This window comes from Loxodonta africana, chromosome 21 (assembly GCF_030014295.1).
Source record: "Loxodonta africana isolate mLoxAfr1 chromosome 21, mLoxAfr1.hap2, whole genome shotgun sequence".
Taxonomy (NCBI): Eukaryota; Metazoa; Chordata; class Mammalia; order Proboscidea; family Elephantidae; genus Loxodonta; species Loxodonta africana.
The window spans coordinates 76,208,179-76,235,041 of record NC_087362.1 but is presented as its reverse complement, the minus strand read 5'-3'; the positions used below and the strand labels follow the sequence as shown (position 1 = coordinate 76,235,041).

Genomic DNA, 26,863 nt, shown 5'->3' with positions numbered 1-26,863 from the left:
CACAGCAAAAGCAGTGCTCAGAGGTCAATTTATATGGATAAATGCACACATACAAAAAGAAGAAAGAGCCAAAATCAGAGAACTGTCCCTACAACTTGAACAAATAGAAAGTGAGCAACAAAAGAATCCATCAGGCACCAGAAGAAAACAAATAATAAAAATTAGAGCTGAACTAAATGAATTAGAGAACAGAAAAACAATTGAAAGAATTGATAAAGCCAAAAGCTGGTTCTTTGAAAAAATTAACAAAATTGATAAACCATTGGCCAGACTGACTAAACAAATACCGGAAAGGAAACAAATAACCTGAATAAGAAACGAGATGGGCCACATCACAACAGACCCAACTGAAATTAAAAGAATCACATCAGATTATTACAAAAAATCGTTCTCTAACAAATTTGCAAACCTAGAAGAAATGGATGAATTCCTAGAAAAACACTACCTACCTAAACTAACACAATCAGAAGTAGAACAACTAAATAGACCCATAACAAAAAAAGATTGAAAAGGTAATCAAAAAAACTCCCAACAAAAAAAAAGCCCTGGCCAGACGGCTTTACTGTAGAGTTCTACCAAACTTTCAGAGAAGAGTTAACACCACTACTACTAAAGGTATTTCAAAGCATAGAAAATGACGAAATACTACCTAACTCATTCCACGAAGCCACCATATCCCTGATACCAAAACCAGTTAAAGACATCACAAAAAAAAGAAAATTACAGACATATATCCCTCATGAACATAGATGCAAAAATCCTCAACAAAATTCTAGCCAATACAATTCAACAACATATCAAAAAATTAATCCACCACGACCAAGTGAGATTTATACCAGGTATGCAAGGCTGGTTTAATATTAGAAAAACCATTAATGTAATCTACCATATAAATAAAACAAAAGACAAAAACCACATGATCTTATCAATTGATGCAGAAAAGGCATTTGACAAAGTCCAACACCCATTTATGATAAAAACTATCAGCAAAATAGGAATTGAAGGAAAATTCCTCAACATAATAAAGGGCATCTATACAAACCCAACATCACTCTAAATGGAGAGAGCCTGAAAGCATTTCCCTTGAGAACGGGAACCAGACAAGGATGCCCTTTATCACCGCTCTTATTCAACATTGTGCTAGAGGTCCTAGCCAGAGCAATTAGGCTAGACAAAGAAATAAAGGGCATCCTGATTGGCAAGGAGGAAGTAAAATTATCTCTATTTGCAGATGACATGATCTTATACACAGAAAACCCTAAGGAATCCTCCAGAAAACGACTGAAACTAATAGAAGAGTTTGGCAGAGTCTCAGGTTATAAGATAAACATACAAAAATCACTTGGATTCCTCTACATCAACAAAAAGAACATCGAAGAGGAAATCACCAAATCAATACCATTCACAGTAGCCCCCAAGAAGATAAAATACTTACGAATAAATCTCACCAAAGATGTAAAAGACCTATACAAAGAAAACTACAAAGTACTAGTACAAGAAACTAAAAAGGCCCTACTTAAGTGGAGAAACATACCTTGCTCATGGATAGGAAGACTTAACATAGTAAAAATGTCTATTCTACCAAAAGCCATCTATACATACAATGCTCTTCCAATCCAAATTCCAATGACATTTTTTAATGTGATGGAGAAACAAATCACCAACTTCATATGGAAGGGAAAGAAGCCTCGGATAAGCAAAGCATTACTGAAAAAGAAGAAGAAAGTGGGAGGCCTCACTCTACCTGATTTCTGAACCTATTATACAGCCACAGTAGTCAAAACAGCCTGGTATTGGTACAACAACAGACACATAGACCAATGGAACAGAATTGAGAACCCAGATATAAATCCATCCACATATGAGCAGCTGATATTTGACAAAGGCCCAGTGTCAGTTAATTGGGGGAAAAGATAGTATTTTAACAAATGGTGCTGGCATAACTGGATATCCATTTGCAAAAAAATGAAACAGGACCCATACCTCACACCATGCACAAAAACTAACTCCAAGTGGATCAAAGACCTAAACATAAAGACTAAAACGATAAAGATCATGGAAGAAAAAATAGGGACAACCTTAGGAGCCCTAATACAAGGCATAAACAGAATACAAAACATTACCAAAAATGATGAAGAGAAACCAGATAACTGGGAGCTCCTAAAAATCAAACACCTATGCTCATCTAAAGACTTCACCAAGAATAAAAAGACCACCTACAGACTGGGAAAGAATTTTCAGCTATGCCATCTCCGACCAGCGCCTGATCTCTACAATCTATATGATTCTGTTAAAACTCAACCACAAAAAGACAAACAACCCAATCAAGAAGTGGGCAAAGGATATGAACATGCACTTCACTAAAGAAGATATTCAGGCAGCTAACAGATACATGAGAAAATGCTCTCGATCATTAGCCATTAGAGAAATGCAAATTAAAACTACGATGAGATTCCATCTCACTCCAACAAGGCTGGCTTTAATCCAAAAAACACAAAATAATAAATGTTGGAGAGGCTGTGGAGAGATTGGAACTCTTATACACTGCTGGTGGGAATGTCAAATGGTACAACCACTTTGGAAATCTATCTGGCGTTATCTTAAAAAGTTAGAAATAGAACTACCATACAACCCAGAAATCCCACTCCTCGGAATATACCCTAGAGAAATAAGAGCCTTCACACAAACAGATATATGCACACCCATGTTTATTGCAGCTCTGTTTACAATAGCAAAAAGCTGGAAGCAACCAAGGTGTCCATCAACGGATGAATGGTTAAATAAATTGTGGTATATTCACACAATGGAATACTACGCATCAATAAAGAACAGTGACGAATCTGTGAAACATTTCATAACATGGAGGAACCTGGAAGGCATTATGCTGAGTGAAATTAGTCAGAGGCAAAAGGACAAATATTGTATAAGACCACTATTATAAGATCTTGAGAAATAGTATAAACTGAGAAGAACACATACTTTTGTGGTTAGGAGCGGGGGAGAGAGGGAGGGTGGGAGAGGGTTTTTTACTGATTAGTTAGTAGATAAGAACTGCTTTAGGTGAAGGGAAGGACAATACTCAATACATGGGAGGTCAGCTCAACTGGACTGGACCAAAAGCAAAGAAGTTTCCGGGATAAAATGAATGCTTCAAAGGTCAGCGGAGCAAGGGCAGAGGTTTGGGGACCATGGTTTAAGGGGACTTCTAAGTCAATTGGCAAAATAATTCTATTATGAAAACATTCTGCATCCCACTTTGAAATGTGGCGTCTGGGGTCTTAAATGCTAACAAGCGGCCATCTAAGAAACATCAATTGGTCTCAACCCACCTGGGTCAAAGGAGAATGAAGAACACCAAGGTCACACGATAACTAAGAGCCCAAGAGACAGAAAGGGCCACATGCACCAGAGACCTACATCATCCTGAGACCAGAAGAACTAGTTGGTGCCCGGCCACAACCGATGACTGCCCTGACAGGGAGCACAACAGAGAACCTCTGAGAGAGCAGGAGATCAGTGGGATGCAGACCCCAAATTCTCACAAAAAGACCATACTTAATGGTCTGACTGAGACTAGAGGAATCCCGGCGGTCATGGTCCCCAAACCTTGTTGGCCCAGGACAGGAACCATTCCCGAAGACAACTCATCAGACATGAAAGGGACTGGACAGTGGGTAGGAGAGAGATGCTGATGAAGAGTGAGCTATTTGTATTAGGTGGACACTTGAGTCTGTGTTGGCATCTCCTGTCTGGAGGGGGGATGGGAGGATAGAGAGAGTTGGAAGCTGGCAAAATTGTCATGAAAGGAGAGACTGGAAGGGCTGACTCATTAGGGGGAGAGCAAGCGGGAGTATGGAGTAAGGTATATATAAACTTGTATGTGACAGTTTGACTTGATTTGTAAATGTTCACTTGAAGGTCAATAAAATTAAAAAAAAAAAAAAAGAAGAAATGAAATGTGGGACGTTACAACAGACCCAACTGAATAAAAAGGATCGTAACAGAGTATTATGAAAAACTGTACTCCAAAAAATTTGAAAACCTAGAGGAAACGGAGAAATTTCTAGAAACATACTACCTACCCAAATAAACACAAAATGATGCTGAAAATCTGAACAGACCCATAACTAGAGAGAGAAAAGGTAGTAAAAAAGCTCCCAGCAAAAAAAAAAAAAAAAAAAAAAAGCCCTGGCCCAGATGGCTTCACTGCAGAATTCTACCAAACATTCAGTAAAGAGCTTATACCAGTACTACTCAAAGTATTTCAGAACACAGAAAAGGAAGCGATACTTCTGAATTCATTCAACGAAGCCAGCAGTTCCCTGGTACCGAAACCAGGCAAAGACACCACAAAAAAAGAAAGTTATAGACCATGATTTCTCACAAATATAGATGCAAAAATTCTCAACAAAATTCCAGTGAATAAAATTCAGCATCTTTCAAAAAAATAATACTGACCAGGTAGGATTCACACCAGGTATGCAAGAATGGTTCAACATTAGAAAATCAATCAATATAATCCACCACATAAAGAAAAGAATCATATGATCATCTCAATCGATGCAGAAAAGGCATCTGACAAAGTCCAACACTGATTCCTGATAAAAACTCTCAATAAAATAGGTACAGAAGGGAAATTCCTCAACATAATAAAAGGCATCTATACAAAACCAACAGCCAAGATCATTCTTAATGGAGAGAGGCTGAAAACATTACCGTTGAGAAGAGGAACAAGACAGGGATGCCCTTTATCACCACTCCTATATAACATCGTGCTGGAAGTCCTAGCTAGAGCAGTAAGGCAAGAAAAAGAAACGGCATCCAAATTGGTAAGGAAGAAGTTAAACTGTGCCTATTTATAGATATGATACTATATATAGAAAACCCAAAAGACTCTATGAGAAAACTATGGGAACTAATAGAAAGGTTCAGCAGAATAGCAGGATAGAAGATAAACATACAAAAATCAGTTGGATTCCTATGCACTAATAAAGAGAATAAGGAAAAGGAAATCAGGAAAACACCACCATTCACTATAACCCTTAAGAAAAGAAAAACAACTTAGGAATAAATCTAACCAGGAATGTAAAAGACTTATACAAAGAAAACCCCAAAACACTACTGCAAGAAACCGAAAGAGATCTACATAAATGAAAAAACATACCACGCTCATGGATAGGTAGACTCAACATTGTGAAAATGCCGATTGTACCCAATGCAATCTACAAATACAATGCAATCTCAATCCTTTAAAGAGATGGAAAAACTAATAATTAACTTTTTATGGAAAGGGAAGAGGCCCTAGATAAGTAAAGCACTACTGAATATAAAAAAGAATAAAGTAGGAGGACTTGCATTACCTGACCTCAGAACCTACTATACAGCTACTGTAGTCAAAACAGCCTGGTACTGATACAACAACAGATACATTGACCAATGGAACAAAAATGAGAACCCAGATGTAAATCCATCCACGTACAGTCACCTGATCTTTGACAAGGGCCCAAAGTCCATCAATGGGGAAAAGACAGTCTTTTTAACAAATGGTGCTGGCAAAACTGGATGTCCATCTGCAAAAAAATGAAATAGGACCCATACCTCACACCATACAAAAAAAAAACTAACTCAAAATGGATCGAAGACCTAAATATAAAGCCAAAAACTATGAAGATTATACAAAAAAAAAAAAAAAGGGATCAACGCTAGAGGCCCTAATACATGGCATTAACAGGATACAAACTACATAAACTACATAACTACATAAACAACACATAAACTCCAGAAGATAAGCTAGATAACTGGGATTTTCTAAAAATTAAACACTTCTGCTCATCAAAAGCCTTCCCCAAAAGTGTAAAAAGAGAACCTACAGATTGGGAAAAAATTTTTGGCTATTACAAATCTGACAAAGGTCTAATCTCTAAAATCTATAGGAAAATCCAACACCTCTACAACAAAAAGACAAATAATCCAATTGAAAAACGGGCAAAGGAAATGGACACCTCACCAGAGAAGACATTCCAGCAGCTAACAGACACATGAGGAAATGCTCGGGATCACTAGCCATTAGAGAAATGCAAATCAAAACCACAACGAGATACCATCTCATCCTGGAATTACTGGCACGAATCAAAAAAAAAAAACCTAGAAAATAACAAATGTTGGAGAAGCTGTGGGGAGACTGGAACTCTTATGCACCACAGGTGGTAACGCAAAATATAACCATTTTGGAAAATGATACAGTGCTTCCTTGGAAAGCTAGAAATAGAAATACAATATGATCCAGCAATCCCACTCCCAGGAATATATCCTAGAGAAATAAGAGTCATCGCAAGAATAGACACATGCTCACCCGTGTCACTGCAGCACCGTTCGCAACAGCAAAAAGATGGAAACAACCTACATGCCTATCAACAGATGAATGGATAAACTATGGTACATACACACAATGGAATATCACGAAACGATAAAGAGCAATGATGACTCTACGAAGCATCTCACAACATGGGTGAATCTGGAGGGCATTATGCTGAGTGAAATAAGTCAATCACAAAAGCACGAATACTGCATGAAATCACCAACATAAAAATTCATGAAAAGGTTTACACAAAGAAACAATCTTTGATGGTTACAAGGGACGGGAGGGGTGGGGATGGAAAAGCACTAAACAGACAACAGACAAGTGGTAACCTTGGTGAAGGGTAAGACAGTACACAATACTAGGGAAGCCAGCACAACTTGTCCAAGGCAAGGTCATGGAAGCTTCACAGACATATCCAAACTCACTGAGGGACCGAACTGCTGGGCTGAGGGCTATGGGGACCATGGTCTCGGGGAACATCTAACTCAACTTGCACAATAGTTTATAAAGAAAATATTGATGAGTAGCATTTGGGGGATTAAAAGCCTGTGAGTGGCCATCTAAAATACTCCAATGGGAGCAAGGGAGAATGAAGAAAACTGAAGACACAAGGGATAGATTAGCCCAAAGGACTAATGGACCACAACTATCACAGCCTCCATCAGACAGTCCAGTACAACTACATGGTGCCTGGCTACCACCACTGACTGCTCTGAGAGGGATCACAATAGAGGGTCTCGGACAGAGCTGGAGAAAAATGTAGAACAAAAGACCAGACTTACTGGTCTGATAAGAGACTGGAGAAACCCTGAGAGTATGGCCCCAGGACACCCTTTCAGTTCAGTAATGAAGTCACTCCTAAGGTTCATCCTTCAGCCAAAGATTAGACAGACCCATAAAACAAAACAAGACTAAAGGGCACACCAGCCCAGGGGCAAGGACTAGAAAGCAGGAGGGGACAGGAAAGCTGGTAATAGGGAACCCAAGGTCAAGAAGAGACAGTGTTGACATGTTGTGGGGTTGTTAACCAATGTCATAAAGCAATATGTGTACTGTTTATTGAGAAGCCAGTTTGTTCTGTAAACCTTCATCTAAAGTAAAAAAAAAAAACAAAAAAATGGTCTTACTGTTGGTCATAAACACAAACCCGTACCCACTGCCATGAAATGGATTCCAACTCATAGCAACCCTAGAGGACAGAGTAGAACTGCCTGATAGGTCTTCCAAGGAGTGGCTGGTGGATTCGAGTGGCTGACCTTTTGGTTAGCAGCTGCGCTCTTAACCACTGTGCCACCAAAGCTCCATACACATTAAGGGAAATAAAGAAATAGTCAAACTAATATTCATTTAATACATCGCCATTTAAAATATAGGAACACTGACAAAGTGTTGCTTTTCTTTGTAAAACACTCATCAGGCGTAGTTTCAACAGCGCTTGTTTTCTTCGTATCACGTGGGGCTTGATGTGGTGCGGACGTCTTCTCTATGCCTTGGTAAACCGACACATTCCTAAGTCTGGATCAGCTCCAGGATTTATCCTTTGCGCTTTCAATGTCATGACGATGTCTCAGAGGAAGTGATGCTGGCAAAAAACTTCAAATTACTTCCTGTGAGACACCATCATCCTTTCGTCCCGACCACTTTCCTTCCCTATGTCAATAGTCTGTCTTCACAGAGTTCCTCAGGGGGCACACCTCGAGTCTGCTGAATGGCGACAGTGTCAGTTTTCCCACAGGAAGTCATTTCTTCTGCAACGGCATTCATAGCTGACTTGCATTTTACTTCTAGCATTATCATTTTTGTTTTTGTTGTTGTTGTACTTTCATCTTTGTTGGCCAATCCCTCTTTTAATTATCCATTTCTGTGAAATGTCTCATGGGTTTAACTCTGGGAGACAAGGAGACAACACAACCACACACTTTGCTGTGTGTGCATGAAATGAGTAACAGATGCACAGTGACCAATTACTAACAGACTTTGAAAAAGCGATATGCCAGGGCACTGAGCATGATTTGCTTCTGTTGTTTCCACAGTGACTTTTGGACTAAGAGCTAACAGTGAAGTTTGTGCTTCATGCAATTATTCACAGTTAATACACCATGGCAACTAAAAGTTGCACATGTTCTTGATAACTATGCTAACTGAAAATCGTGTATTTCAGAAACATACAAAGTGAGGATGGCCTGTATTTGAAAGACTCAACTATCTTAACTTACAATATTTCAAAGCAATATTTAAAAGTATTGTATTAGTATTTCAGGCCTCAGAATCTCTTTCACTCTCCTTATAAATTTTAATCCAGTGAGAGTCCCTTTTGGTGACTGCTCTTCACGGTGTTCCTGGTGAGGTACTTTTGAGTGGAGGGGCAGATGCTATTGTAGAGCTACACTAAATCAGTCACAATGAAAACAAAATTCTTTTTTGATAAATGTGTAACAGAGCATGCTGCTTGTGTGACAGATTTAATTACTATGCTAATCAGTACTTTGTTTCATTACTAGCTAGTGAAGGAAGGGGCTTTGTGTTGTTTTACAACTACGGATGGTAAATCTAATCTAAGTTGGCCTGCCTACAAATATGCTCCACTTTGATAAAAGCAACTCAAAATGCATGCTCTGCCAGTGACAAGGTTCTGCCAAGTTCCCAGGACATTACTAGCAGCTTCCTTTAGTAAACTTAGACATAAACTTGATCTTTTTACAGGTAAGCACAAAGTTGACAGAAAAAAGCTGCTGAGAATTGTTTGTGTTGCTTCCCTGACCCCATGTATCTTTAATGATAGCAGTTTAGGGGTTTTAGGAAACAAGTAGGGTAGGAATGGGAACCATGAAGTTTCAGCTGTAACCACTCAAATATAAGTTGAATGTACTAATTTTTTTTGTTGATCTCACAGTATGCAACTAGTAAGAAGTACCAAAATGATGAAATATTTCCATGTCTGATCTGTTAAATTATTTTAAACTGCCAGTGTTATTACGATGCTGAAAAAACACTTGAAAGCACATCTACCTAATAGAAAATGTGCTAATACACCCCAAATACTCAGTTTTTTTAATGCAAACAAAATACAGACGTCAGTTCATACTGACAAGGCCAGACTCTTCCACTGTATCAATCCAATAACAAATGCAAATATTTACCAGGTACTTTTCTGTGTCAATTACTATTCTAAGAATACAGAGATGAGGAAGATATAGTTTCTGCCCTCAGGAACCTTAGGGTTAAGTAGTTGATGGTACGATGATAACACGTAAGTACTGAAATGCTGATTTTTATTACAAAATCTTGATTAACTAGGATCTGAGCACTGACTACGAATGACTGTTAGAAAAATAACTTCCAGGTTATACCCCAGAGTTAAACCTAATGAAGCATAAGGCAAGCTTTTAGTGACTGTGGTGGTCATTAAGGCTGTTGAAAGATTCCCTTTTCTTCTAGGCACACAGTAGGACTGCTTTCTCATCTATAGATTTAGATGTGGCTAGGAATCCTCTGTTGGTCCATGAAACATGAGGGGAAGTAACAGCTCCTTCCAGGCAGAAGCATTAAAAGCCCTTGAGAGATCTGTCACATTTCCTTTCCCTATCTCAGTGATTTTTTTTTTTTAATGTGGCAATAATAATACATTAAAGAAAATTTAATAAAATTTGAAGACCTTGCTTCTAGAAATTCATAAAAACCCAGTGCCCTCGAGTCGACGAGTCATATTAAGAAAATTAAACAGTCAAAACTCATTCTCCAAGCACTTACTGAGTACATACCATTTGCAGACACAATATGCTGCTCGGTACGGGGTGGCTAACGCAGGGAGGAACTCCAATGTGCTAAGAGACCTGTGAGGTAAGTTTCATTACAATGTGATGAGCATGATATTAAAGAACATGTAGAGAGAGCCGTGCAGGCAGAGAAAGGAGCGCCAGGAGTCCATGCCATCAAAAAACCACATAAAGAGAAGGTGAAGACTCAGGGGAGGAGAAGCACCCCCAGCAGAGAACAGAAGGCAAAATCATGAAGACATGAAAGAACAAGACATAAAGCTCTCTGAGGTCCAAAGTGGCTAAACCACAAGCACACATGACAAGAGTTCAGGCAAAAGAGACAAGCCTAGGCTATGTTGTGAAGGGCCTTAATGTCATATTAAGAAATTTGGACTTTATCCATTAAAGTTTTTTACTCAGGGAGAAGCGTGCTCCAAACTTAACAGGATGGCTTAGAGAGAAGGAACTAGAAGGCGTTCAGTTAGGCGGCTACTGAAGAAGTCAAAGGGAGAGGTGATGAGGGCGTAGAACCAGGGAGGTGTCAACTGGAAACAGACTAAAAACAGGAATGGTAAAACTATGATATCCCAACTCAAAATATTTATAAAAGCACTTAATAGAAGTATTTAATATGAAAATTAGACATGGATATGAAAACAACATAAAACTGAATATAGACCAAGACCAGAAGACAAGCAAAAATGAAATTACACGCATTATAGTAAGATTTATGACGATTTCTCTCTAAAATTGAATGTAATGTCCATACAAAATTTTTCTATGTTCAAGAAATTTCTGTAGATTTAAAGTTGGCAAAAGTAAATGGCAAAGTGAAAAAAGCTATGAAGCTGTGTCCAATAGAAGAAACACCCAGGGAGTATCACCCCAGGAAAGGAAAGAAAGTCTATTTCCCCTGTAACTCCTTCATGCCTACACAGCAGGTAAACTAGTTCCAGTTGTCAAGCTGCCCCCGCAGAAGTTACAGGTACAGTTTTTCTACTTTTCTTTTGCTGTTCACCACACTAGAAGTTCGTCCCTTGAAATGCCACACCAGGTACAGACATCACCGGCTGGGCTACACACTATTCAATGAATGATCAATGACATTCATAATCAAGACCTTTAGGCACTACCTGGTCCTTGAAGACTCAGTTCTATTTACTGGATTATAGCAACAGAAAAGCAGCAGACTGCATTTGATATTTTAATAAGGGTTGAAACAAAATGGGGTGGGAGAGGCACTTTCTCTTAGAAAAAGTTAGTTATAAAAACCCTCAATAACCTAGAATTAGGGATATCTAACACACATGCTTTCCTCCCAGCATGGAGTTATTGAGGTTTTTAACCATACTTGAGATCAGCCCTCTGTGTTACTGCCGGGCACATGTGACCTTGACTATAACATGTACAATTCAGAGCCCAGGTATTTTAGTCACAAATAGCTTCTGTGCAGTATTATAATTTTTAACATTACATATTTAGCTTTAATAACAATTTGGCTTGGAGCCAGAGAAAATCATAAGGGGAAGCTCTAGAAATACTCTGTGGAAAATTTTTACAAACAATTAGCTAATATGTCCTGGAATGATTTAGGTACAATCCCAGAAAAAAGCACATTGAAATGAATGTTACGATATTCTATTAACTCAGTTCAACTTACACTACCCTAAAACTCCACCACCTGACAGATTCATCACTCCTTAGGGCAGCAGTGGAACCAAAGAAAAAGGGTTTTAAAGGAAAAATAAAGGCAACTCACTTGTACTGCATATTTGTAAAACTGCTCAGGAAGCTCTCCCAGCTCCTCCCTAGTTTTACAAGTGCTGGGAAATTCCTCAAGTCGGTCCAACTGCTCCACTTCAGCAACAGGGTATGGCTTCTCCTTTAAGACCTGAACAATCTGGAAACGGCACAGGCCTGTAATCAGCAAAGTATAGTGGGGCTTGGGCCAGTTACTGCCCACGACCTGGACCGCCAGTGCAGCCGTCCCAATCCTGAAAAACACAAAAAAAGTTGGTGTCATAAGCATTTATATGTAGAACAGGAAGTCACCTCAAAAACGGTCGCCATTTCTGAGATAGTCATTAAATATCTCAAACAACATCTAAGGTGTAAGTAAATTATTTCTCTAGTTAATTTAGCATCCGGTACGTGGTCTCTTAGGTCATCTATGGAACAAAACAGTCCATCTCACTATAATCAGCACCTCTTTTAAAAGTTAGCTAAACATTTGGATTATTTAAGCATAAAAATCTAAGCGTAAAAGCAGTTGCTTGATAATTACAGAGCTTATATTTATTTTGCCAACTAGGGATAAGGCAATCAATTTTACCCCAGAATAAATATTAGCATTTTAATCAGGTTTAAATATAAATAACATCATATAAACCAGTCTAAAAAATTTCTGTTCCGATACATTTTGCTGCTAACATCAAGCCAGTTGCCAGCTTTTTATATAATCAATTTATACAATGTCTACCTACCTGTCTTGTCTCAAACTCTCACAATCTGGGAATTAACACGCACGCTCTTGAACACTGAATTTCTAAATGTAAGGGTTACACATTGGAGTCTATAAGCTGTCGAGAACTGAAGAGAGCTAGAGAAAGACCCACAGTTCAAGAAGGTCAAATCCTAGTTCTGTTACATGTGGTAATCACTCCACCTTTGAAAAAGTTGTATATTATGTACGTCTTAGCTCCTTAACAGGACAGGAAACCCTGATCACGCCACACATAAATCAAATTCACAGAAAGGAAGTCTCACTCAAACTATACCAAAGTTACACAAAACTTAAAGATCAACACTCAGAAGATGCTTCCAGCGCCCAAATTAAAGTAACATTTTCTCTCCTCAGCCACAGAAAGGAAACTAGAATTAAATGAAGAAAACGGTAATACTGGAACTCCGCACCTGCCCATCTCAAACACGCTGAGTCACATGCAAATGCAGCACGTGAATCCTGTAGTGAATCTGCTTACCTCTACACGCAGCTGGGGAGCTCTGGTGGCACAGCAGTTATGAGCTCACCGGCTAACCAAGAGGTCAGCAATTCGAATCCACCAGCCGCTACTTGGAAACTCCATGGGCCAGTTCCACTTTGTCCTATAGGGTCACTATGAGTCAGCATCAACTCAACGGCAGTGGGTTTGGTTTTGGCTTATACATGAATTGAAATCAACTTAATGGTGTACAGCAACAGTCAATAGTATGTCACATTACCCAATTCCTGAAAATCAACTCAGATTGTATGACAAAGTTAGCAATACTTAAACAGATTAAAGGCCATACGATATTCATCAATGTTTACACAATGCAGAAAGAGTTCAGCTTTGTGAACATCCAGACATGAAACTGGACCCCTGGCCTAAGGGGTTTAAAAACTAGAAACTGAGGAGAAACCACAGGGAGAGAACGATGAGGTAAATTCAAACCTCCAGACTGGGAGATAAATTTAATTATTTGGGGTAGGTCACTGTTAAAAAATGAGACCCAAAATGAGTTTTCTTACAAAGCAAGTTAAAAAATACTTTTGCTAACGGTGGAAAGGAGGATGTTCCAAACAAGAGTCACAGTCTGTCTCTCCTCCTTATGAGGTAAAATATACAAAGGTTTTAAAGGTGTTCCTGGTTCTTACCTGACATCACATACATTTTACTAGAATATACCCTCCTTAGAGAAAAACATGACCTATGAAATTAAAGGGCCAGAAACAGAATACCTGGTGAAGGACATCTGGGTGAAAAGCCTTGTTTGAAAGGATGGTGTTTAATGCAATTTTAGACAAATTCTATTGTATATTGGACTCTAGGTTTCATACATAAAAGTAGGCATTAAAATAAACAATATATTCAATCAATCTAATAAAACTTTCCTTCTATGATACACAAGAGACTTTATATTAAGTGTCTTAGTCGTCTAGTGCTGCTGTAACAGAAATACCACAAATGGATGGCTTTAACAAAGAGAAATTTATCTCCCCAAGGTAAAGTAGGCTAAAAGTGCAAATTGAGGGCATCAGCTCCAGGGGAAGGCTTTCTCTCTCTGTAGGCTCTGGAAGGAGGTCCTTGTCCTCGATCTTGCTGTGGTCGAGGAGCTTCTCAGGCACAGGGACCCGAGGGCCAAAGGACACGCTCTGCTCCTGGTGCTGCTTTCTTGGTGGTATGAGGTCCCCAACTCTCTGCTTGCTTCTCTTTTCTTTTATCTCTTGAGAGATAAGAGGTGGTGCAGGCCACACCCCAGGGAAACTCCCTTTACCTTGGATCAGGGATGTGGCCTGAGCAAGGGTATTACACCCTACCCTAATTCTTTTTAACCACAGGCAGAGATTATGATTTATAACACGTAGGAAAATCACAAAATGGAGGACAACCACACATGCCCTAACCAAATTGATACATATCTCGGGGGGACACAATTCAATCCCTGACATCAAGTCAATCACCTTTCTCAACATCCCAGCTCTTCTATCACCATGTGCTTTATCAGCTGTAACCACAGAATCAATATTACTGATTTTGGAACAACAGATTCGAGAAGTTTCTTTCTTTTGCGGAGTAGCTCCAGCAAACTGTACACTAATTACCCTGGTATGGTTACGGCTCAAAGAATTTTTGAAACTCCTAAAGGGGATCCACCTTCAGACACTGTAAAATTTTATAATTGGTATTATAATTGGCTACAATTGATATGATCTGTGTAATCTGGAAACTGACTTCTTTATAGCACGAGTTCCAAAAGTATTTGAGAATCCTCAACTCTGATGATGGGAAAACCTAAAAGCAGTACTACTGTAAAAAGCAGGTTCCAAGAAAAGGATGTTATGCAAGTATCTAAGCTCTGGTCTATATGCCGAGCACTTTTTTTTAACTTTAAAGCCCCTTGTTTCTCTTGGAATCCTCAATCTTCCAAGTCTCTTCCAAGTCCCTTCAGATGTCAGAAGGCAGGACCTCTTCACTCCCCACCAACACCTCTCCCCCGATTTGGGGAATGACAATACCACTAACAAAGGGGTTTAGAAGGCTCTGCAGTTCACAGACGCTTTTGCAGTATTGTTTAATGGTATTCTTCCCTTCAATTTTAAGAGGAAAGTACTATCTCCTCATCACAAGTGAGCAACTGGGATTGAGAAAGGGTAAACCTAGCTAGCTACCCATGGTTACAAGCCTACCACTCACTGTAGAAACAATTAATGCTCTTGGCTGCTAATGCAAAGGTTGGAGGTTCGAGTCTACCCAGGGGTGCCCTGGAAGAAAGGCCTGGAGATTAGTTCAGAAAAAACAGCCTTTGACATTCCTATGGAGCACAGTTCTACTCTGACACACATGGGGTTGCCATGAGTCAGAATCAACCTGACAGCATCTGGTTTAGGGAGGTTCATGGCAAACTTTCGCCTTCCATGCTGGATACCCAGGTTCAATTCTGGGCAAATATACCCATGCGTACCACCAGCCACCTGTCTGTGGTGGTTTGCATGTTGCTATTACATTGAACAAGGAGCCCTCGCGGTGCAACAGTTAAGGGCTCGACTACTAACCAAAAGGTTGGTGTTTGGAACCCACCCGGTGGCTCCACAGGAGAAAGCATTGGAGATCTGCTTCTGTAAAGATTACAGCCAAGAAAACCCTATGGGACAGTTCTACTCTGTCCCACAGGTTATTATGAGTTGGAACGGATGGCACCCAGCAACAATAATGATGCTGAACAGACTACAGGGGCGCTTTCAGACTAAGATGGACTAGGAAGAAAAGTCTGGCAATCTACTTCTGAAAATCAGCCAATGAAAACCCTATGAATCACTGTGGTTTCATTTGCAACTTATCACGGCATTATGGCACAGGACTAGGCAGTGTCTGCACCACTACACATGGGACAACCCCATGGCAGCTAACAACAGCAACAACACCAACGTTTAAGTATTAATGACAGGTAACTTCTGAAGAGAAGCACGTCTACCGAAGCTGCGGAAGAAAAATTACACATTTCTCGGAAAGAACCACTAAAACATCTTTTTAATTTTGTCTTGGTATTACCTAATTAACTTCTTGAATATCTAATGATTTTGAGCAAATTTATGAAGATTAATAATGATTTAGAAACAAGGCAAGAGTCTATTAAAATAGTCTCAAGTTAAAACAGAAGAGGTTTTGCTGCTACAGGATTTTTTAATTCTCATCCCTTTCCTAAAACATTTTTGAATTTAAGAAATGTCACTTCTATACCCAAACAAAACCAAACCCATTGCCATGAAGTCGATACCAACTCATAGCAACCCTACAGGACAGAGTAGAACGGCCCCATAGGGTTTCCAAGGAGCAGCTGGTGGATTCGAACGGCTAACCTTTTGGTCAGCAGTCAAGCTCTTAAACCACTGTGCCACCAGGGCTCCTATTTCTAGACAGATCTTCCCTAAAAAAGAGTAACTGCAGGCTTAGGAAAGTCTGAGTTACCCATTACATACTGGCTAATACCCAGAACTACAAAAAAAAAAAAAAATTTACTATTATCAGCCAACATTTCTTGAATGCCTAAGAATGCTAATAATATACACAAATAGTAATACACAAAGAATTAATTCAGATTATGAAACTGTACATCTACTACATATAAAACGTTAACTTTTCATTAAACAAAAGGCAGTGAGACTTATGTGGCGTCTCAGAATGAAGAAGAAAACCAGCACATGGAGGGCGACAGAGGAACCAGCACTGTGAGGAAAGCAAGCCACATACTCTGAAGGAGGCAGGGCTGGAACAGGACTGATGACCACCTTGAAATGCATACAAGGATACTGTACAGGTAGTGCTAAATTACTGTCCATTTTCATGAAGAAAACAATGGGTCACTCAGGAGCCACTAAAAATACAGTCCAGTCAAGCAGGGAAGTGAAGGGTGTCGTGAGGTGATGGGCACTAAGTCCTACACTGCAGGGATAATGCAAAGCCCTCCTGAAAAGGTTCCTGTGGGGCACCAGGTCTGCCCTGCGTGTGCAGAACTGGGCTGAGTTGTTGAAGGATGAAGGAGTGGCTCAGATAAGTCAACGTGTGGCTCTGCTACTTTGTGTGGCAAGGAACTTGGGGGCAAATTCCTTCTGCTGCTCCCTGAAGACTGCAGCCAGGGTCACCTGGATGGTGTAAAGGGAATATGGACTGCGGCAGGGCCACCTACCTCCCCTCTGGGTACCACTGCCACCTGGAAAGCAGATAACTGGGGAAGGACAGGTTTGTGTCTGGAAGCTAACGTTATGGATAACTCAGTGTTTGTACTATCGAAGCGCTTTCTTAAAGTAAAGCAAGGCAGGTAACTGAGAAGGGGCAGATTTGTGTCAAGACACTAATGTTACGGATAACTGAATATTTTTATTATCAAAACACTTTATTAAACTAAAGAGCATTTTAAAGGTTATATCAGAGAAAGAAAGGGAATGGAATCCATCGCTAAGGAATGTGACATAATCTTTCTACAAAGACTCTTCAAGAAGCAAATAATATTTCTGGGGTAACAAGATTGTGTACTGAGTTCTTACAATGCTGGAATTCTGCAAAGGATTTTCATCGTATGTTTTCTAACCCAAATGATTAAATTTTAGTATTTGCTGTTTATTTAAAACAAAGGCAGCGATATGAACAACAGGGTCAGTCTACACATTATCTGATATCAGCGATTACCTCCATCAGGAGAACTCAGACATTGTTTTGGAGAGATCTGTTGTTAGCTACCACTGAGTTGATGCTGACTCTTGGCAACATCACCAGTGCAGGGTAGAACTGCTCCGTAGGGTTTTCAAGGCTGTGACCTTTTGGAAGCAGATGGCTAGGCCGGTCTTCCAAGGCGCTTCTCAGCGGGTTCAAACCGCCAACTTTTGGTTAGTAGTCCAGCACTTAACTGTTTGTGTTACCCAGGTATATACATTAAAAAAAATTAAAAACCCTCCGAAGTCTTGCCAGAATAATGCCAGCAAATAATCACTCAAAGCTAAAATATAAGTAAATCTACTTTTAAAGTTCACAGTGTTCCTGTGGGTCATCACCATACATGTGCACAGTAAAAATACAACAAAAAATCTACTCACGAGTGCTCTTACCTCAACAGGCAACTAAGTGCCTGGACACAGAAAGCCAAAAATTATAGAGAGATAAGCAGAGGTTTAAGGAGTGGGGTTGTATGCAGGAAAACCAGAATCCAACTGTACTGAAACTTGGAAAGTATCCAGTTCTACTCAGCCAATAACCAAAGATCAGATGGAAGCCAGAAAGATATCCACACACATGAAAAGCCAGGCTTTAGGTCTGCAGTTCAAACCCACCAGCTGCTCCTCAGGTAAAGACAGTCTACTTCCATAATGATTACAGTCTTAGAAACCCTAAAGTGCAGTTCTATTCTGTCCTGTAAGGTTGCTATGAACCGGAATCCACTCAACAGCAACGGTTTTATAACTACATGTGGCTAGTGACTACAGTACTCAGGTAGATGCCGTCAGTTTCCAAACAGATGAGGAAAGAAATAGGAAGGGGTTAGTCCCTCACCCAAAGTCACAACTAGGACCACACCGTACGGAGCCTCTCATCCCCTGGTGCAATCTAGTGGTAAGCTTGGGGCCTGTTATGGATTGAACTGTGTCCACTAAAAACGTGTCAACTTGGCTAGTCCATGATCCAGTATTCTGTGATTTTCGTCCATTTTGTGATTTGATGTGATTATCCTATGTGTTGTAAATCCTAACCTCTATGATGTTAGGATTTAGAGACAGTTACGTTAATGAGGCAGGACGCAATGTTAATGAGGCAGGACGCAATGTTAATGAGGCAGGACGCAATCTACAGAATTGGGCTGTATCTTGAGTCACTCTCTTTTGAGATATAAAGGAGTGAAGAGGAACCTCCTACCACCAAGAAAGAAGAGCTGGGAATGGAGTGTGTCCTTTAGACCCAGGGTCCCTGTGCTGAGAAACTCCTAGACCCATGGGAAAATGATGACAAGAACCTTCCCCTAGAGCTGTTGGAGAGGGAAAGCCTTCCCCTGGAGCTGGCCCCTGAATTCAGACTTCTAGCCTCCTGTTTGTTAAAAACATCCACTTGTGGTATTTCTCTTATTGCAGCACTTAATAACTAAGACAAGGCCTAAGGAAATGCATGTTAAGATACAAGAGAAGGAGCAGAGATGAGAACTACTAAAATTCCAGAAAGAGAGACCAAAGGGAAATATGAGCAGGAAAACAGAAGCACTGGAGGAGGAAAGGGGAGGCAGGGAGTGTACAAGGCAGGCACCTGGAAATGCATGGAAGGGAAGATGCTCACCATCTTTAGGGAAATGCAAAGCAGAACCACAGTGAGATACCACATCGGTTGCTGGTGAGAATGTAAAATGGTGCAGCCCGCTGTGCCAATGTCTGTCGGTTTCTCAAAAAGTTAAACACTGAAATACCATATGATCCAACGCCTCCGCTCCTGGGTATATATGCAAAATTCTAACCAGGTACTCAGATGCGCGTACACCAACGTCCATTGCAGCATTATTCACAACACCCAAATGGGGGAAAAACCCCAACTGTCCATCAATAGATGAGTGGATACACAAAATGTAGTACAGAGAAACCTCTGAGAGCTGGAACTCAGCAGGATTGCCTTATTTTTCCAGGTTCCACAAGTTTTCCACCTTTGGCAGGGTGTAGCCGTATCACTTTTCTATTACTTGATTTGTTGGAAAATACATTAAAACTTGTGAAACCCAGAACCTGTGTAAAGCAAAAACCTGTCAGAGAAGAAAAATTCAAGTATAGTGAAACCTTTGAGAACCAAAACTTGACAAGACTGCCTTGTTTTTCCGGGTCTTGCAAGTTTTCTGCCTTTGACAGGGTTTAGTGTTAACACTTTTGTATCACTCATTTCAATGGAGGATATTTGAGTTTTCCTTCCCTGACAGGTTCGAGCTTTTGCAGATCTTACTGCAGACATGTATGCCAAACCCACTGTCACTGAGTCGATTCTGACTAACAGCAACCCTCTAGGACAGAGTAGAAAGAACTGCCCCCAAAGAGTTTCCATGGCTGTAATCTTTACGGAAGCAGACTGCCCCGTCTTTCTCCCAGAGTGGCTGGTGGATTCAAACCCCCAGACCATTCAGTTAGCAGCCGAGCACTTTAACTACTGCACCACCAGGTCCCCTTGTATATATGTAGAGCGAAATATTATTCCACCATAAAAAGAAACCAAGTTTATGCTATGACACAGGCGGACCTTGAAAACAGTATGCTAAGTGAAATAAGCCTGACACAAAAGGACGAACGTTGTACGATCCCATTTACAGGGAACATCCAGAACAGACAAATGCACAGAGACAGAAAGCAAACTAGTGGCTCAGCTGGGCTGGGGGAGGGGAGAGCGAGGGTTATTACATAACGGGCACAGAGTTCACGGTGACGAAAACGCTCTGGAAACAAACAGGGGGAGTGGCTGCGTGAGACTGTGAGTGTGATCAATGCCACTGGACTGTACCCTTAAAGACGGTTAAAATGGCAAGTTTTATGTTGCGTCCATTTCACCACAACTAAAAAAAGTTAATGGAAAGGAATGCAGTTTAGAATGGGACTGGTAAAAGCAAATGCGTAGACGAGACAGAACCTCAATAAAGTCAATAAAATTTTTTAACTAATAAAAACAAGACGAGGAAAAGAAGAAGAGAGAGCTCAGCTGGGGGCAAGGAGGGGCCTGGAACGCCAGACGCACTGGACCAGGAGTCTGAAGACCTGGAGTGGGTGGGGAGCCCCAGCCAAGTCCTTCAACGCGGCACCTCTCATCCCCATCCGACGCGGCGAGGGCCCAGCAGGCGGCCGAGCCCAGCCTCCCAGGCCGCTCCCCAGGCTCCGCGCTCGCAGGCCAGCGCCGGCGGCAGTCCCCAGAGAGGCCGCCCGGCCTACCTGTGCAGCGGCGGCAGGTCCTGTGCGTCGCTGGGAGGGTCGGGCGTGTTGGGGATGACACCCAGGATGGTGCTCTGCAGCGACGTGCCCTTGAGCAGGCGGCTGCGCACCAGCTGCAGGTTGCGGGCCGAGTCCACGCTGGTGCGCATGGTGGAGCCGGGCAGCAGGACGCCCTCATGGGTGAGCAGCAGCGGAAGGCGGCTAGGGATCTGGATGGGGCTCACCGACGACATGGTGACAGAAGGCCGTGCAGCAGACCGTCGGAAGGACGGGACCCACAGCTCTCCGCCACCTACCCCGCCTCCACCACGCTCTTCCCCGCTTCCGGCGCGCCAGCGCTTCCGGCTGCAGGCTACGGACCGCCCCGTGGCTCAAAGCCCGCCGCTTCGCGCTGCCTCCTGTGGGGCTGCGGAGCGGCTCGCGTGGCTTACAAACGCGAGAAGAACAGCGCAAAAGCGGGCTCTGACTTCTGCCTCTTCAGGCCTTCTCCGCTTTTTCGAGAGCTTCACCCACACACAGAACGACTTACGTATTGCGTTTGGAAGCAAGGCCCTGTTTAAATTAAATGGTACATATTTAAAATTTTTTAAACTTTTTTTCTAATTGTGTATTTACAAAAATATCGAAAATACATAGAAAAGAGTTCTCGTATATCATCCCCTCAGTTTCTCCTGTTATCATCTTACATAATCATAGTGGAGCCCTGGTGGTGAACTGGTTAAGAGCATGGCTGCTAACCAGAACATCAGTAAGTAGTGTGAATCCACAACCCGATCTTTAGAAACTCCATGGGGACAGTTCTACTCTGTCTTATAGGGTCTCTATGAGTCGCAATCGACTCAACGGCAACGGGTTTGGTTTTTTAGGGTTATAATCATAGTACAATTGACAAATTCAGGAAATTAACATTGCCAGTAACTCATCTGAAAACCCTTGTGCATAGTGGTTAAGAGTTTGGCTGCCAAAAGCTAAGTACTCGCGTATATTTTACCGTGCCCCCCAACCCCAAGCCGGCTTCAGCAGGTGTTGATTTTCGTGGGCCTGAGATAGGCCTGGCCCAGCACCTAAGACCCATGCTCCAGGCCCTGGAGAAGTAATAAATTCGCAATTGGGGGAAAAGATAATTTGCCAGCTCCACTAACTGGGAGAGCTCAGGACAGAAGCAGCTCCTGTCCAGGCATGAATGGTCTGTGGACTTTGAGTACCTTTTCCAGCTGCATGGACATGTGTGGGCCTGTTTCAGGAAAATAGGCCCTCGTTGGCAGACTACAACTGTTTCAGCTGTGTGGTGGAGAGGTGGGTGTTTGATGTTTGACGCCACTTTGCCTGTTAGACAGGGTCCTCACCTACCCACATCAGGGGCCTAAGGACTGGTAGCTCCGCTCAGGTCACCCAGCCACCTGCGACAGGGGTCCAAGGATAACTGGTACCTCCCAGTCCTTATAGCCAAAAACATTGGGTGCCCTTGGTCCATCTGCAGCACCCAACCACCTGTATGTCTACGAACAAGGACATGCTTTCCTCAGAGATACATGGAGAACGATTCTCAGCCCCCTGCCTTGTTCAGAGCGTGACCCCCTGCTGCATCCAGATACGGGTACCTACACCAATTACCCCGGCCTCTCTAAGACTGTAAGGCAGAGCCTGTACCACACACTTGATGATCAGCTACCTGGACACCTGAGCTGAATTCATATAAGAAAAGTAAATGGACTCCTACACTGATATACCTGTTAACAGCTCTAGTCGTCTGGGGACAGGACATCAGAGCTCCAAAGATGAAAATAATCAAGCTAGCTCTCTCAAGCAACCCATTTGGGCATATCAAAACAAAACAAAGCAAGTAAGCAAGCATAAAATAAACTAATACAGTAACTTTTGATGGCTCAGAGACAGCAGTCAATATCGAATCACATAAAGATACAGACCACGATTGCCTCAACAAGCTCTCAAAACAAAAAATCAAGAGATCTTCTAGATGAAAGTGCCTTCCTGGAATTACTGGAGGCAGAATACAAAAGATTAATATACAGAAGCCTTCAAGACGTCAGGAAGGAAATCAAGCAATGTGCAGAACAAGCCAAGGAACACACAGATAAAGCAGTTGAAGAAATTAAAAATGTTATTCAGGAACATAATGAAGAATTTAATAAGCTGGAAAAATCCATAAACAGCAATCAGAAATTCAGAAGATTAACAATAAAATTACAGAAGTGGAGCAGAATTGAGCAAGTGGAAAGCAGAATTTGTGAACTTGAAGATAAAGCACTTGGCACCAATATATTTGAAGAAAAATCAGATAAAAGAATTAAAAAAAATGAAGAAACCTGAAGAATCATGTGGGACTCTATCATGAGAAATAACCTATAAGTGATTGGAGTTCCAGAACAGGGAGGGTTAACAGAGAATACAGAGAGAATTGTTGAAGGTTTGTTGGCAGAAAACTTCCCTGATATCGTGAAAGATGAAAAAATATCTATCCAAGATGCTTATCTAACTCCACATAAGGTAGATTTTAAGACAGTCACCAAAACATATCATAATCAAACTTGCCAAAACTAAACATAAAGAGAGAGTTTTAGGAGCAGCTAGGGATAAATGAAAAGTCACTTACAATGTAGAGTCAATAAGAATAAGCTCAGACTACTTGGCAGGAACATGCAGGCAAGAAGGCAATGGGATGACATATAAAAAATTGAATAACGACAACAAAAAATTGCCAACCGAGAAGCATATATCCAGCAAAACCGTCTCTCAAATGTGAAGGTTAAATTAGGGTATTTCCAGATAAGCAGTTTAGGGAGTTCATAAAAACCAAACCAAAACTATAAGAAATACTAAAGGGAGTCTTTGGTTAGAAAATCACTAATATCAGATATCAACCCAAGATTAGAACACTGGGCAGAGCAATCAGATGTCAACCCAAACAGGGAAATCACAAAAATAAATCAAGATAAAAAAATGCTCAAAACAGGGAAGAAGCGATGTTATTACGTAAAAGAAGACAACATTAAAACAACAAAGAGGGACTAAGAAATGTCATAGATCTTCCATATGGCAAGGAAGACAAGGCATTATAAAGAAATAAAAGTTAGGTTTAAATTTAGAAAAATAGGGGTAAAAAGGAGACAAACTATCCTACACATCAAAATAAAATACGAGAAAAAAGTAGAGAGTCAGCAGAAACAAAATCAACAAAAACAAATATGAGGAAAGGACAATATATAAAGGTAATCTACTCAGCACATAAAATTAAGTGTGAAAAAGAAACTGTCAACAACATACAAAAAAAGACATCAAAGTGATAGCCCTAAAGTCATACGTATCCATAATAATGCTGAACTTAAATGGACTAAATGGACCGATAAAGAGACAGAGAGTGGCAGGATGGATTAAAAAACACAGTCTGTCTATATGCTGCCTAAAAGAGACACACCTTCGAGACACAAACTAAAACTCAAAGGATGGAAAAAAATATATCAAGCAAACAAAAAAAAGAGCAGGAGTGGCAATATTAATTTCTGACAAAATAGAATTAAAGTTAAATCCATCATAGAGGATAAGGAAGGACACTATATAATGATTAAAGGGACAATATACCAGGAGGATATAACTATTTTAAATATTTATGCACCCAATGACAGGGCTGCAAGATACATGAAACAAACTATCAGCGCTGAAAAGTGAGATAGACAGCTCCACCGTAATACTAGGAGACTTCAACACACCACTTTTGGTGAAAGACAGGACATCCAGAAAGAAGCTCAATAAAGACACGGAAGATCTAAATGCCACAATCAACCAACTTGACCTCATAGACATGTACAGAACACTCCACCCAACAGCAGCCAAGTATACTTTCTTTTCTAATCCACATGGAACATTCTCTAGAACACGCCACATATTATGTCATTTTAAAGCAAGCCTTAGCAGAATCTAAAACATTGAAATATTACAAAGCATCTTCTCTGACCATAAGGCCATAAAAGGAAAACTCAATAACAGAAAAAGCAGGGAAAAGAAACACTTGGAAACTGAACAATACCCTGATCAAAAAAGACTGGTTTATAGAAGACATTAAGGATGGAATAAAGACATTGGTAGAATCCAGTAAGAATGAAAACACTTCCTATCAGAACCTTTAGGACACAGTGAAAGCAGTGCTCAGAGGTCAATTTAAATTAATCAATGCACATATACAAAAAGAAGAAAGGGCCGAAAATCAAAGAATCATCCCTACAACTTGAACAAATAGAAAGAGAGCAACCAAAGAAACCCCAAAGCACCAGAAAAAAACAAATAATAAAAATTAGAGCAGAACTAAATGAAATAGAAAACAGAAAAACAGTTGAAACAATTAACGAGACAAAAAGCTGGTTCTTTGAAAAGACTAACAAAATCGATAAACCATTGGCCAGACTGACAAAAGAAAAACAGGAAAGGAAGCAAATAAAATGAATAAGAAATGAGATGGGCAATATTACAATAGGCCCAACTGAAATTAAAAGAATCATATCAGATTACTATGAAAAATTGTACTCTAACAAATTTGAAAACCTAGAAGAAATGGAATCCCTAGAAACACACTACCTACCTAAACTAACACAAACAGAGGTAGAACAACTAAATAGACCCAAAACAAAAGAAGAGATTGAAAAGGTAATCAAAAAACTCCCAACAAAAAAAAGCCCTGGCCTGGATGGCTTCTCTGCAGAGTTTACCAAACTTTCAGACAAGAGTTAACACTACTACTGCTAAAAGCATTTCGGAGCGTGGAAAAGGGCGGAATAATCCCAAAGTCATTCTATGAAGCCAGCAAATCCCTGATACCAAAATCAGATTAAAAAAAAAAAAAAAGACACCATAAAAAAAAAGGAAATTGCAGACCTATATCTCTCATGAACATAGATGCAAAAATCCTGAACAAAATTCTAGCCAATAGAATTCAACGACATACCAAAAAAATAATTCACCATAACCAAGTGGGACTCATACCAGGTATGCAGGGTTGGTTCAACATTACAGAAACAAAGTAACCCATCATATAAATAAAACAAAAGACAAGAATCACACAATTTTATCAATTGATGCAGAAAAGGCATTTGACAAAGTTCAACACCCATTCATGATAAAAACTCTCAGCAAAATAAGAATAGAAGGAAGATTCCTAACATAATAAAAAGCACTTATACAAAGCCAAGAGCCAACATCATCCTAAATGGAGAGAGCCTGAAAGCATTCCCACTGAGACCGGGAACCAGACAAGGATGCCCTTTGTCACCACTTTTATTCAGCATTGTGCTTGAGGTCCTAGCCAGAGCAATTAGGCTAGGTAAAGAAATAAAGGGCATCCAGATTGGCAAGGAAGAAATAAAAGTATCTCTATTTGCAGATGACATGATCTTATACACAGAAAACCCTAAGGAATCCTCAAGAAAACTACTGAAACTAATAGAAAAGTTCAGCGGAGTATTGGGATACAATATCAACATACAAAAATCAGTTGGATTCCTCTACACCTATAAAAAGAACATAGAAGAGGAAATCACCAAATCAATACCATTTACAGTAGCCCCCAAGAAGATAAAATACTTAGGAATAAATCTTACCAGAGATGTAAAAGACTTATACAAAGAAAACTACAATACACTTCTGCAAGAAACCAAAAGAGACCTACATAAGTGAAAAAACATACCTTGCTCATGTATAGGAAGACTTAACATTGTAAAAATGTCTGTTCTACCAAAAGCGATCTGTAGATTTAATGCAATTCCGTTCCAAATTCCAATGACATTTTTTAATGAGATGGAGAAACAAATGACCAACTTC

General features: G+C 40.5%; 1 protein-coding gene across 2 annotated transcripts in view; it reads right to left on the bottom strand.

Annotated features, from left to right (window-relative positions):
• LONP2 (lon peptidase 2, peroxisomal) overlaps positions 1–21,351 on the bottom strand; it is a 120,525-nt gene extending 99,174 nt beyond the window's left edge. For both annotated transcript variants that reach the window (XM_010596137.3, XM_003416345.3), the window contains exons 1-2: positions 21,035–21,351; positions 11,879–12,113 (exon numbers count right to left, since the gene is read on the bottom strand). In XM_010596137.3, the coding sequence (XP_010594439.1) occupies positions 11,879–12,113; positions 21,035–21,267 (468 nt within the window). In that variant the 5' untranslated portion in view covers positions 21,268–21,351. The remainder of the gene's footprint in view (positions 1–11,878; positions 12,114–21,034) is intronic.
• Between the last annotated feature and the right edge of the window lie 5,512 nt (positions 21,352–26,863).